This window comes from Trypanosoma brucei, chromosome 11 (genome assembly GCF_000210295.1).
Source record: "Trypanosoma brucei gambiense DAL972 chromosome 11, complete sequence".
In the NCBI taxonomy this organism is placed as follows: Eukaryota; Euglenozoa; class Kinetoplastea; order Trypanosomatida; family Trypanosomatidae; genus Trypanosoma; species Trypanosoma brucei.
This window is the reverse complement of record NC_026744.1, coordinates 407,307-420,260: the sequence shown is the minus strand read 5'-3', so window position 1 is coordinate 420,260 and position 12,954 is coordinate 407,307. Positions and strand designations below refer to the sequence as shown.

Below are 12,954 nucleotides of genomic sequence, written 5' to 3'. Positions count from 1 at the left end.
GCGCGAGCGGCCGTGGAATTTTTTGCTTTCCAGCCTCTTGCCGCGAGTTCGCATACATTGGCAGAGTTCCTTCGGCCGTTTTAGTGAGCGTTTCACAAACTTTGTAGTTGGAATACTTGTGGTTCCCATAACTGAATGCAACAAGCGGTGATCTCGTGCGCTGCCAAGTAAAAATTACTGACCTTTTTTTATCGACTATATATAGTCGCTTTTCCATGTCTTCAACACCATCACACCCTCCACATAAGAACATTATAAACGCATCCCAACAGTTTCACAATCTCTTTTTGTAAAGAAGCAGGGAAGAAAGGGTTGAAGGATATGCCCCTCCGTTGCCCGAGCCCCCATACCAGCACGGCACCGACCAGTACTGAATAAAAATTAACGGATGCACTTTTTACAATCCATCTCCCTGCTGAAGGGATGGAAATTGCAGTCAAGTGGATTAATCATTGTTGCACCCGCCACATACACCCACCATGGCAAATTATTCAACTTTGAGGGTGATGGCCATTTGTTTCCCTCTCCACTTGCTGCCGCCGCTCGTACGTCGCTACCGTACAACTGGAGGGATGTGACGGGAACAAGAATTGTGGATCAGAGTTCCTACATCACACATAAATTGCAGCGTCGCACGTCCCTACACGCAGGAGAACCTGAATATTCCTGTTGTAGCTAACATACCCCGTGAAACGAAACCGGGAGACGATTTTCCACATAGCTAACATGCTGTTTGGCTGTATGCGCTAGAAGCCAGTTGGATGCAAACGAGCTCCTATTGTCTGTCCAATGTGTGCGTGAGATGTAAAGTGAAGTTTGGAAGATGCATATGTACGCACGTATGGAGGTGAGAAGGCGGTCACATTTTCAAGGAGTACGCGTCACACGCCTTCTGCATTCTTATTGGCAATTAAAGCAATACAACGAGAATATTTTCCAACCAGGAGACACCACACCATGAACGGGTGAGGTAACCGAGTGACTTTTACAAATTCAAAAAGGAAGAAAAAAAGAGATTAAAATAAAAAGAAAAAGGGCTGGTATGCCCACAGCCGTAAAAGAAGTAGCCGCAACAATTAAAAATATAGACTAACATAGCAAAAGTTATTTTGTGTGCATGGTGCTGCAAGGGGAGCATTAACCTCCCCACCTCACCCGAGAGGCAACCCCTAGCAGAGGCGTTGAATTTACAGCCTTTCCCCTCAACGCGCACATCTCCGTCACGGCTTTTCAGGGGGGAATGACAGCACCAGATGAATCCACTAAGCGTAAACGTGCAATATATAATTTTTTACCCTTTCACTATGTTTTACTCTCCTTGTGCTCTTTTTTACAATTACTTCTTTGCTGAAGGTTCTGCGCATTCCTTTGAGACTTCCCCCGTGTGTGCGGCACTCTCGAAGCCGCCGCCTCCTGCACACGCACAAGAACGCCGCTACTATGGAAACGGCAACTGCAAGTGAGACGAGACCAACTGTTACAAATACAATAATTTTCTTACTTCTTTGCGACTTTTTCAAGGCTTCCGCTGCTTCTTTACTCTGCGGACCCCCTTCGGTGCTGTCACCGTTACCGCCAACGTTTTCCTCCCCCTCGCAGCCACTTAGGTCAGTAAGTCCGTCGTCGAAGGAGCCGTTGCGGTGCAAAAATTCCATATCCTCTGTGCTGTTTCTTGTTGCTTCAATCTCGTGCTTTTTTTTATTAACTACTTGTGAAAGGGATTCAAAATCATGATTCTTTTCCACCTCATTATAAAGATGGTACGCAATTGTCCACTGTCGCTCTACTGCCCCTGCCACAAAACTAACTTCACGCAATGCCTGCTCCAGGGCAAGCATTCCTTCCGTTAGCCGTCTATAAGACGGCACCCACTTCTCAAGTTCCGCGCACAAATATTCATTTGTATTGTAGTTTCTGCATCCTGTTGAAACTGTCTCCGAGGCGGGTGGTTTCACACTAACCCATTTCTCCATGGCTGCTTTCATTTTTGCGGAATCTAAAGTTTTGTAGTTCACGTCGGGGCGCCGCTGGGTACAATCCACTGTTGACCCACTGCTACCATCTGATGAAGAGCTGGAAGGCCCGTAAGAGACACACTCAAATTCAGTAGGAATGCGAACGTTGCCCTTGCAATGCCAATCGAGCAGTTGCCGCAAGCCGGTACCGTCCGTTGTTCTATCTTGAGGACTCCCGGACACTTCAGCGGCGTGCTTCATCACATTCCCTGCGGCTGTTTCAGCCTTCGCTCTCGCTTTTCCTACAGTACTCGATGCGGAGTTCGCAGCCGCCTCGGCCTCCCCACACAATTGATAAATTTTGGTCATGAGGGGCTCTGTCTTTTCACCGTCTGGTGTGCCCTTGCGCATTGCAATGATGGCATTGACTTGATCTATATAGTGCTTCACCCTTCCCACAGCATGCAAGGCTGAGGCTTCTCGTTCCCTAATCCTGTTTAGGATGTACGTTGGTGTATCCTTTCGCGCCAGATCCGCAATCCGCTTTATATGACATACGACCTGAAGTGCATCGCTCCCTAGAGACTTGTGTAATCTTGTAGACGGCTCGTCATCGTCTCCTGATGCTGCTGCCCAGGAGGCCAGTGTAAGTAGCAGCGCACGACAGCAAAAGAAATGGAGGGACACCAGCATCCACTGGTGCCCGCTAAAGGTGGTGTCCCTGGTAGGTTCTGTACTTCTTGTTTTTCTCCTTCGTTCACCCTTATGTTAAGTAGCCGAACCTACTAGAGGTGTGTACGACTAAGAAAGTATGCAAAAACAAATAAAAGAATAAGGGGTTTGCGGTTTAGTCTAACAAATCAATGCTGAAACGTAAGGCGGTGATATTCCGTAGTGAAACCCCTTCTTCTGGCATTCAGTACTTGTTTAACTCACTTCCTCGTTGCCGTTTTCCACAGATTCACTATTTGGAAAGCAAAAAAACAAATGATGCAACACTCACCACACCTCAGTACTCTATCCACTCTTCCACAGCGGAGCTTCCACTGGCTAGAACTGTCCGTGGAGGTTTCACTCTTAAAATGTGGTGGCACAGTGTCCCGTCGCGCAGTTGCTACGACGCAGATGGGGCTGGCCTTCGTTGAAGTCAATGCCTCCACACCAGTAGTGAATTAAGAGCTGTCATTCCCTTACAGTTGCAGGGGCGAAAATATGCGTGTTGCATGCAATACCAACCCGAGAAACGAGTTGGCACACCTCCACCGCCGTGTTTTCAAACACACACATATATATTTATATATTTATATACTGTTTTGTGTGTTTTTGTTTGATATCGATGGGTGTTTTATATGGGCGGGGGTTGCATAGCTCATAAGGGTCACCACGTCACGGGTATCGAGCCGCTTCTTTTTTCTTTGCTTCCCCGGATGCTGGTGGTGTTGACGGTGTGCAACTCACTATGCCACTACCCTTAAGCCAAACTGCATGAATCCCCTGACTTTCCTTCCCTCCCCGTAACCCACGGCACGGCGAGTCTTTTTGTGGGCACACTAAACACACAATCTCCTAACCACCGCGTGAATCTCTCTCGGTAGCTGGGAGGATCAATAATGGTTGGGTCGCGCCCCTGGCCACCAAGAACGGTTTCCAGTCCCGCTTTTACCTTAGATTCTATGGCTTTGGCCCCTGTGTAGGGATGAAGATAGTCAATTATTCCAACGTAAAGTTGGCGGGTTGTGTGATCGACTCCAACAATAAGCGAGTAGTCCATAATGGAGCTGGTAGCCAGCAGGTGCGCATCGCATGTTATGCTATCCATGAAGAGATTTTTGGTCTCGCCGGAACAGAAGAAAAAAGAGCCCCTGCAGAGGATCTTAGCGAGGTCTTGATCCAAAAGAACCACTGATCCCTCACGCGCTACACGGTTCCGCTGACTTCCCTTCAGGTCGTACATGACGTCTGGTTGGCGGGAGTAGAAAACGCTTTCCATTACAACGAAGAAGCGGGCTTCCGTGGAGGAATCCGAGAGTCGCTTCCGCCCTTTCACATGCAAAGAGAACAGACCAAGGACTTTGCCCAGTGAACACCCAAATGGCACCGACCCTACACGAACTCCACTTCTGATCGCACGACTATAGACCTTACGCAACTGGGTGAAGTATCGCGGACCAAATTCGGCGAAGTGCAGCAACTCCGCCTGCTTAATCTGCTTCAGCAAAAAACGTCCATCTAACGTGATGAAGAAATCGCTGTTTGTTTTCCCCCCCTGCGGTTTGAAGGCACGACAACGGGAAAGTGATAACATCAACTCCTCCACTTTGCCCTCCGTGTAAAGGTATTGCAATGCTGCGAAATGGGTAGGGAACATCACTTCCACCGTTGCGCGGAACGTCTCTCCCTTGTCCCATGGATAAAAGCAATCCACAACGTGCTTGAATGTTGCTTTCGTTTTGGTGACTCCTTCACCCAACACTTCAAGCGCATCAGATACCGAGCAAATGGCTGCAAACGGAGAAGATGCATCTGTTGGATTGGAAGGGGAAACACCAAGCACAAACTCCACAGTTTTCTCCATGGATTCTTTTTGCACTTCTTCGCCAACGGCCGTTAGTTCGATGTCTTCTGCGTATGCATCGGCGAAGGGAGCTGGGCAATAACCCCCGCAGGGAGCCAAATCACTTCTGAAGGAATCTTGTGAGCTTTCCGACCATATTCCTATAGCCCTAAGCGCTACCGCCAAAAAGGATGAGGGCTCGTCCGGTCGAACACAGTAGCTTCTCGCCATATCTAACGCCCAGGATGTGCAATCCAGGTTCAATGTGTCCACCAGTGAGGAAACCTTTCCTCCGCGGCGCTCCAGCAGAGCGACATACGCAGCAAACCAATCCTGAGTATCAATAATAAGTTCCGCCATTTCGCCACAACGAACCTGGGTGAGACCTTCCGTGCTCTGCAGCGACGACAAGCGCCCAATAAGATCCTCCGCTTGCTTCAACAATGATCTTCCTCTTTCCTCAGTAACATTAGTTGTGTTAGCGTCGGTTATACAATTACGGCTGCTTAGGAGTTGAGAAAACGTCTGCTTCGCATTCTTCGCTTGATTCGCCATTCCGACTTGCTGACTCATTTGGGGGCTCAATGCGGTTTGAACAATAGCAATAGTTTGAGCAACGCACTGGCGTAATTCCTCAAACTCGTGATGGTAATACATGGAGACGACGTCAGCGCATAAAGGCATTGTCATTGAAGGAGGAATAATGTCGTACACTGGGAGTTCCTCCACACGAATAGATACCGCAACCTCCGCTGTAGAGTAGGGAAACAATGTGAAAGAGAGGAAGGAACTTTCACACATGCGGTGGCCACACGTCATGACAACGGAAGGTGAAGTGTAAATGAGAAACTCCAAAAACGCTCCCCAGGAAATGTTCAAAGTATGAACAGAACATGGTTCCATTGGAGCTGTATTAAAGTTGGACGTAACATCCTGCATACAATGCTTACAAATGGCCTCAGTTCGAAGTGGGAGTGTCCAAGAATAATTTTCCAGTTTCTCCCCCAACTGGAGGGAACCGCACGGTTGCGCCAACTTAAGGCTCTGCGATGTCGTGCCCAACCCACTAAAAGCGCGCGACCCCAGTGCGTTGGTCCTGCTGCCGCTGCTTGCATTTGCTTTTACCGTTACCCAGACACGCTTATTTCCATGAACAATGAGGCGCGTGCCGTCACCCTCTCTGGCTCGAGCAGTTAGGTATTCACGAAGCGTTTCATCGGCATCGCTGTAAAAAGAAAATGACTCAAAATGCTGGTGGACGTTAGAGATCATAGACGACATCGGTGTTACCCCAGCCGGATCATCACCTGCAGCCGTGTCGAGCAAGGCAGTGCCGACTTCGAGACAATCAGTCACCAACTTGGTGTACCTCGGGTCCATGTTGGTTACGTCATCTGGGTATTTAATAGCAATATTCATCGATAGCGTTGCCGCAAGGTCCTCGTCCCGTGGGGAAGATGAAATAAACGTCATGCACTCCACGTGATCGTGAAGGTTCGAAGCAGCCAAGTTTCCACATGGCGATGGCAATCTCCGGTTCTCCTCGCGTCCCTCCTCATCGCCAGCTACACCATCGGGGTTGTACTCTGGACACATCCCGATTCCGAAATCAGCGAAGCAGTGCGCTTGGAGCGCAAGGTGGTACGCTGTTATGGCACAATTAACCAGTATCCGTTTAGCAGCATCCAACTGCCCCCCCTCACCTCCGCGTAATAGCACGGTTGTAAAAGATGGCATTCGAAGTCCACTAAATGCACAAATATTTTTACCCCCTATTTGGATAAGCTGAAAAGTGTCACAGGTTCCCAACGCGGAGGGATCACTAACATCCATACCACTCACGTACTGCAAGTCCCTTATGATGCTTGCACTGCAGCAGCGCGACAACCGATGGAGTGCCGCTTTCCCAGCCTGAAGAACAAGTGTGATATCTGATTCCCTCTGAATCCTGTCCAACAGGTAGTGATGCATCCTTCCCTCTACGACAATCACCGAGGGGTTCCACAGTTTAATACGTTGGTACTGCTTGTCCAAATAGCCCTCACAACTTCCAATGTATTCCGTAAGGTCTGTCAGTGGCTTCACGGCAACACCCACATCTCCCGCCAAGAGCAAAATACGGGGGAGCTTTACTGTAGTCCTCATTTGCCTAAACGCCACCGTCTGCAGAAAGGCCACCCCGGGAATGATTTTCGTTTCAGAAAGCGACCCTCCGGGTACACAAATTACGTCCAAGTGCGCAAGTACATGTTCACGAGGGACGACAAGGGTTTGCGACACCACACGCCATGCTAAATCGCATAATCCAGCAACCCACTCCACCTTATCCAAGGCCCCCCCCGACGATAGCACCTCCTCACTCATAAAGTGACGCGAGGCACGTTTAATGAGGTGAAACGACACCTCCTGTTCGAGTTTCTGCAATTCTTCCTGAGCAACAGGTGCTGTAAAAACGGTGGCCATTGAGGCGGTGGGGCCCTCCGCGGCTTCCAGGACGGTGAACTTGGCTTTGGGTTCCGCTTTGAAAACACAACGGTTACTTAACGGTTTTGGAGGTCGTGCGGCTCCGTCCCACTTGCGACCCTGAGCCTCCCTCCGTAACCTCTCAATCCACACAGTCATGCTGTTGCGGCTGTATAGCGGAAGTTCTGCGAGGCTATAGCTGATCTCCCGCTCTTTCGGGGTTTCGGGGTGGGTCGGAATTTCCTCCGTGGGCGGTTGCTCCGATTCAAGCGGCACTGGTGCCAATTTTGTTGTTGCCATCATATTCTCATCCTTCTCATTGCACTTTTCGTCTATGGAGGAAGAGAGCGTTGCCTCTAACTTAGTCGGCATCATCTCTCCACTTGAAGCTGCGACATCGAGGTGCTCTTCACTTGGGTTTGGGGTCGGCGGTGATTCAGAAAGCTTTGGTGCCGATGTTTCATCTGTGTGATGTAAAGATGTCTCATTTGCAATCATTGCCGGTTGCCCTATGTAGCGCTTAACGAAGCGGCGCTTGCGGACAATGCGATCACACTCGTGACATATTTTGTGGGACTCATCCACACGCAGGCCCACCATCGTTGCTATTTTATCGGTGATTATACGGCCTGCAGTAGTCGTATGGGTAGTTGCTAAACAGTCGCTGCAGAATATCTGTCCACAGTGTCGGCAGTGGTGACGGCGGCGAAGTAATGTGAAAGGAGCATCACACCCACGACAACGCGTTGCGTACTGGTCGTCAACCCACAGGGCTCGTTCTGGAAGCGCACTGCGCATGTTTTCTCTCCTTCTGCAAAACTACAACCACCGCTGGTAGTTGAGCCAAACTTCTTTGAGGGGAGGGGAATAAAACGAATAATAACTAGCAAAAAAAAAACAACAAATGATTTTTATATATTTCTGTTTTTATTTCTTTTTCCTCTCCCCCTTTTCAAAAATTATTTCACCATAAATATGTTTTTCCTTGCTTTGGTGTTGTAGGTCGCTGGGACCAGAAGCACCCCCTCTACATGTAATGCAAGAACAAGTGAAGTAAATTGAAATTAGTGAGGCAAAAGTTAAAATGTGTGAGAGTGACACATAAAAAAAAAAACAACATGTTACACTTGCATCCTCAACAGCTGCTATAACAATCATTAACAAAAAAAAAACGCTCTTTGCCCCTATTTCTTCGCTTCTTCTTTTTTTCCCCCCTTATTCACTGTGTTTTCATTAACTTCTTCCTCTCGTCACTGAACTCCGCCACACCATCGCCTCATCACCATTTTGTAACGGATTGTGATGTTAGCAATGTGACGACCGAAGTAGTTGAAACAAACCGATATGAAACAACAACAACAACAATCCCAGGAGATAAAGGAGATATAACAAGGTGTAACGGGAAAGCGGGTGGTGATTGAATTTTTTTAAAAAAAAGGCAGAAAGGGTACTACCGTCGCTGAAAAGTGGTGGACTTCCCTTGCCCACGAGGTAGGTAAGCTCGCCGATAAAATAATAAAAAAAGACGAGGAACAATTAACAAATAAACCAAGAACATGAGCTTTTCTCTCGTTTCCTTCTCCCTTCCATTTTCCCTGCAACGGCACTCGGAGGGGGAGCGGGGTGGGAACCGGGAAAAACTTGTCCCGCCGTTAAAAGGAATCATGTAAATAGATGACCGATTGATATATTTAAAGCGAAATATATATTTATTTGCGTATTCGCCCTGCACGCATTGTCCCGTTTCAGGTTAACACACCCTTCCGCGCTTATAACAGAAAATCTTCAAAAGCTGACGAGGCCCGTCAGGAAAAAAAAAATAATAATAATAAACAAGGTACTTTTCTATTTCCGTTCGCTTTCTCTTTCATTCCCGTTCTGTTATCATTTGTTAATAAAACAATACAACATAATAATAAGAGGACGAAACCAAATTCCACAATGACTGCAGCTTATTTTTTTTCCTATTCTCCATATCCCGCTTCCCTGAAGCATCATTTCACTTCGATTTCTCAATGCCGTTGTTCTTTATGCCAGAGGGAGTCCAAAAAAAAAAAAACAAACAAACAAAAATGACAAAATTAATAACAGAAAATTCGAACGCTGCGACGAAGATAAAGGGAAAGGACAGATGGGGGTGGGAGGGAGGGAACGACGTCACATGTTGCATTTGTTACACCTCGTCATTTCTCTTTCATCCGCGGATTTGTTTTCCCCCCCTTTGCTTCTTTCCCATGCCCTCTCACTCATCCACTCGTTTATTTCGTTACCACTAATTCAGCCCATCCCTCGTGTTCACCGCTTCCCCCATAATATTTACTGTTCCTCCCCCTTTTTCTCTTTGGGAGGTCGCAACACAAAACTTCCCATTTGTAGTCGAGTTTCTTCTTCTCCCCCCCTTTTCCCCTCCCCCCCCATAAAACAGCAACTTCAACCAACATTACGCCAGCGCCTGCCTGATGATTTCTGCCTCCTCCTCAGCGTGAACGGTGGCGTATCCGGTGGATGGTGAGGCCGCTGTCACGCGTCCGACATATGGCAAGAAATCACTTGACCCCGCCATTCCCAAGTGTCTGAGCAGTCTTTGAAGGCGCGGCCGCACATACGCCCATGAACCCATGTTCTTTGGTTCCTCCTGCAACCACGCAAACTGGACGTTCGGGTTCCGACCGTGATACTTTTCCAATACATCGGCCACTTGTTCCCACGGAAATGGTGAGAGCTGTTCCAACTTGACCAGTACAACATCGTCGTGAACGCCTGGCTTTTCCGCTTGAAGCTTCTTTCGGCGATCATCCACGATGCTCTCAATCTGACCAGTACAGAAGAGAACCTTGCGAGCAATAACCTCGTCGTTCACAGCGGTGTCGATGACTGGCTTAAATGACGTACCCGTAGACATCTCACTGAGAGATGAAACATTAGGGGCACGAAGTCGCGCCTTTGAGAAGAAAACAACAAGTGGCTTGGGGTCTCCCCGCCGCACTTGACGGCGGAGAACATGGAAGTAGTTTGCAGGTGTGCTGGGATAACAGACCTGCCAGTTGAAACGTTGGATGCGGGCCTCCAGCAGTTGGAGTGGGCAGCCACGACGAAAGTTGTGTGGTACCACGTCAGTATCGCTGCACAGTTGCAGGTACCGCTCAATGCGGGCCGAACTGTGTTCGGGACCCGCACCAGAGTAACCGTGCGGGAGTGACAAGACGAGGCTGTATTTGGCATTCCATTTTTCTTCGCCACAACATAAGAATTGGTCAAAAATAACCTGGGCGCCATTCGCGAAGTCGCCGAATTGCGCTTCCCACATGCCCAGGGTGTGTGGATTCACGGCATTGTAGCCCAATTCGAAGCCTGACACACCGAACTCGGAAAGACTGCTGTTGCATATCGTGACGAGCGCCTGGTCTTCGCTCAGACTACACAACGGTATGTACTTTTTGTTTGTCTCCAAGTCTGTTACCGCGGCATGGCGCTGAGTGAAAGTTCCCCGCTCAACATCCTCCCCCGCCAACCGCACATGTGTTCCTTCCAACGCCGTGGCTCCAAACGCCAGCATCTCAGCCAAACACCATTCGGCACCTTCACCGGATTCAATAGCCTTCTTCCGTGCCGCGTATGTACGCTCCACAACGGGGTGAACCTTCTTTACCTCGCTTGGTATTGTTGTGACGTGCAAACCAACTCGGCGTAGTACTTCAATGTCGACACCCGTTTCAACTGCCTTTGGGAGGTTTGCCTCCTTCTCAGCCGCAAGATCGTAGCCTTCGCTCGCATTCCCCGCATCTTCCCTTAAATTAGGGATCACCTTTGTGTACTCTGGACAGCTCTGCGCAGTTTCGTAGGCTTCACGCAGTCGTGATTCGTATTCCTTCTTCTTTGCCTTAACATCTTCCTTTGTTAGAACACCCTCCTCCACCAGCGTATCGGAGTAAAGGTCAACCAGCGGTCGAAGCGATCGAACGATTTGGTACATTTGCGGCTGGGTAAAATCGGGGAAATCTGCTTCATTGTGACCATTTCGTCGGTAACCGATAAGATCAATGATAATATCACGGTGGAACGTCTGCCTGAAACGTGCCGCGATGCGCGCCGCGCGAACACACGCCTCAACATCGTTGCTATTTACGTGCAACACGGGTGTGGTGTGTATTTTTGAAATGTCACTGCAATACTTTGCCCTTCGAGCATCAACCGAGTCGGTTGTGAAGCCCACTTGGTTATTCGTAATGATGTGGACGGTACCACCGACACGGTAGTTATCAAGATCCCATAGACCCATGGTCTCGTGGCCCATTCCCAAACCAGATATGGCGGCGTCACCGTGTGCAATGATGGGGAGGGTCCTGACGCACTCAGAGTCCTTCTCGACCACCATGCGTGCGCGCGCTTTGCCAAGAACCAGGGGATTCATGGCCTCCAAATGGGAGGGATTGCACAGTAAATCAAAGTTAATAACTTTGCCGTTGCGCAATTCAATTTGTCTGTCTGCTCCCAGGTGATATTTGTTATCACCGAGACGAGCGATCGCATTTCGGTGTGTCTTCCCTTCGAATTCAGCTAGTATGTCGGTTAGCGGCTTTACCTTCACATTGGCTAAAAGGTTCAAACGGCCGCGGTGGGGCATGCCCTGGACAAATGACGTGACGCCGAGGTCGCTGGCTTCTTGCATCAATGCAATTACAGCAGGAACAAGAGCCTCTGCACCGTCAAGACCGAAACGCAACTGCGTCCCATACTTGAGCTGAATGAAGGTTTCAAAGCCACAACTTTTCACCACGTCGTCTAAAATGTGAATACGTTCTTCCTTGCTAAGGGGTTCAAACGTTTTCAAGATTTCTTTGTGAAACCAATGACGGACGTCATCACCCTCAGTTAGTAGAAACTCAAATCCAATGGAACCGCAGTACATCATCTGTAGCTTCTCCACTATTTGCTGCAGAGTTGCTTCCTTCACATTCTCACCAAAAGCCTCCTTTAAGCCACCACCAATATCTACAGGAAACACCTTGGTAAGGTCTTGATCTGTGAAGCCGAAGCTGGAGTAGTGAAGATTTAACAAGTCCCTTCGGTCACTTTCCACATCTTGCTCACTCCTGAGAGGATTCACTTTGGCGTAGTGATGACCATACCTTTCATATGCCGTAACCATCCAAGTAATGCCCATGCTTTGCCTACGCTCGCTGTCACTTTTTGAGGCATCTTTCACCGGTCGGGTGAAGTCCTGCACGAGAGGTGCATCCAGAGAGCCGCTACGCAGTTTCTCAAGAATTGGTATCCAACTGCCGTCCACTTCGCGCGGGTTCTGTTCGTATTGTTTGAGCAGCTGTTCAATGTATACTTCGTTCTCAGCGGTGATTGCCTGGTCGTAGCGGTGCGGCTGCCGAACAGTTTTGGCATCCGTATAAAAGCGTACCATGCTGAACGACTGAGCTGCGCATGCACCCCGCGTAAAGGCACGGCGCATCATAGTGTTCGAATAAAATGATGCTGCCGCACAATAATAGGTAAACAAGTTATGGCAAACAACTTACTTCACTGATGTAGCTTCAGTGAACGAAACGCTGTCCTTGCCGACCGCCGAGCTGTAGAAAGGTGTAAATCCGTATACCGTATTATATTTAAATTGGCCGAAAATGATAAATAAATAAAAACCTATCTCGCTCCTCTTTGCCCTTTCCCTTCTTCTTCCGCTCGCCCTCGTCAGTAATATTGACACTCGTTTATGTATATACACGTAACGCAGGTAAATTTGAGTGGAACTTTAAATTAAACAGGGGAAAACAGTAAAATAATCACGCTCAAGATTGGAGATGGAACTCGCGAAATGCTCTCCAAGGTCTGCTAAAGTTGTTATACCTTCTTGTGAAGGAGAAAGAGCAACACCCAATAATCGAGGAAAGCAAGAATTACAATAATGAGAGTGATCGGACATGTATATTGAAATTTGATGTGACGTGCAAAGGCACAACAGAAGCAGTGAGG

General features: G+C 48.5%; 3 protein-coding genes across 3 annotated transcripts; all 3 read right to left on the bottom strand.

Moving 5' to 3' along the window:
* Window positions 1-1,262: 1,262 nt before the first annotated feature.
* On the bottom strand, window positions 1,263-2,648 carry TbgDal_XI1560 (65 kDa invariant surface glycoprotein; the record flags this gene model as incomplete). Its single annotated transcript, XM_011781002.1, has 1 exon — window positions 1,263-2,648. One exon carries the CDS (start codon window positions 2,646-2,648, stop codon window positions 1,263-1,265), a length of 1,386 nt encoding a protein of 461 aa, XP_011779304.1.
* A 778-nt stretch (window positions 2,649-3,426) lies between these two features.
* On the bottom strand, window positions 3,427-7,770 carry TbgDal_XI1550 (phosphatidylinositol (3,5) kinase, putative; the record flags this gene model as incomplete). Its single annotated transcript, XM_011781001.1, has 1 exon — window positions 3,427-7,770. One exon carries the CDS (start codon window positions 7,768-7,770, stop codon window positions 3,427-3,429), a length of 4,344 nt encoding a protein of 1,447 aa, XP_011779303.1.
* Window positions 7,771-9,412: 1,642 nt separating this feature from the next.
* On the bottom strand, window positions 9,413-12,439 carry TbgDal_XI1540 (2-oxoglutarate dehydrogenase subunit, putative; the record flags this gene model as incomplete). The annotated part of the gene is made up of 1 exon (XM_011781000.1): window positions 9,413-12,439. The coding sequence occupies one exon, from the start codon at window positions 12,437-12,439 to the stop codon at window positions 9,413-9,415; it is 3,027 nt and encodes a 1,008-aa protein (XP_011779302.1).
* Between the last annotated feature and the right edge of the window lie 515 nt (window positions 12,440-12,954).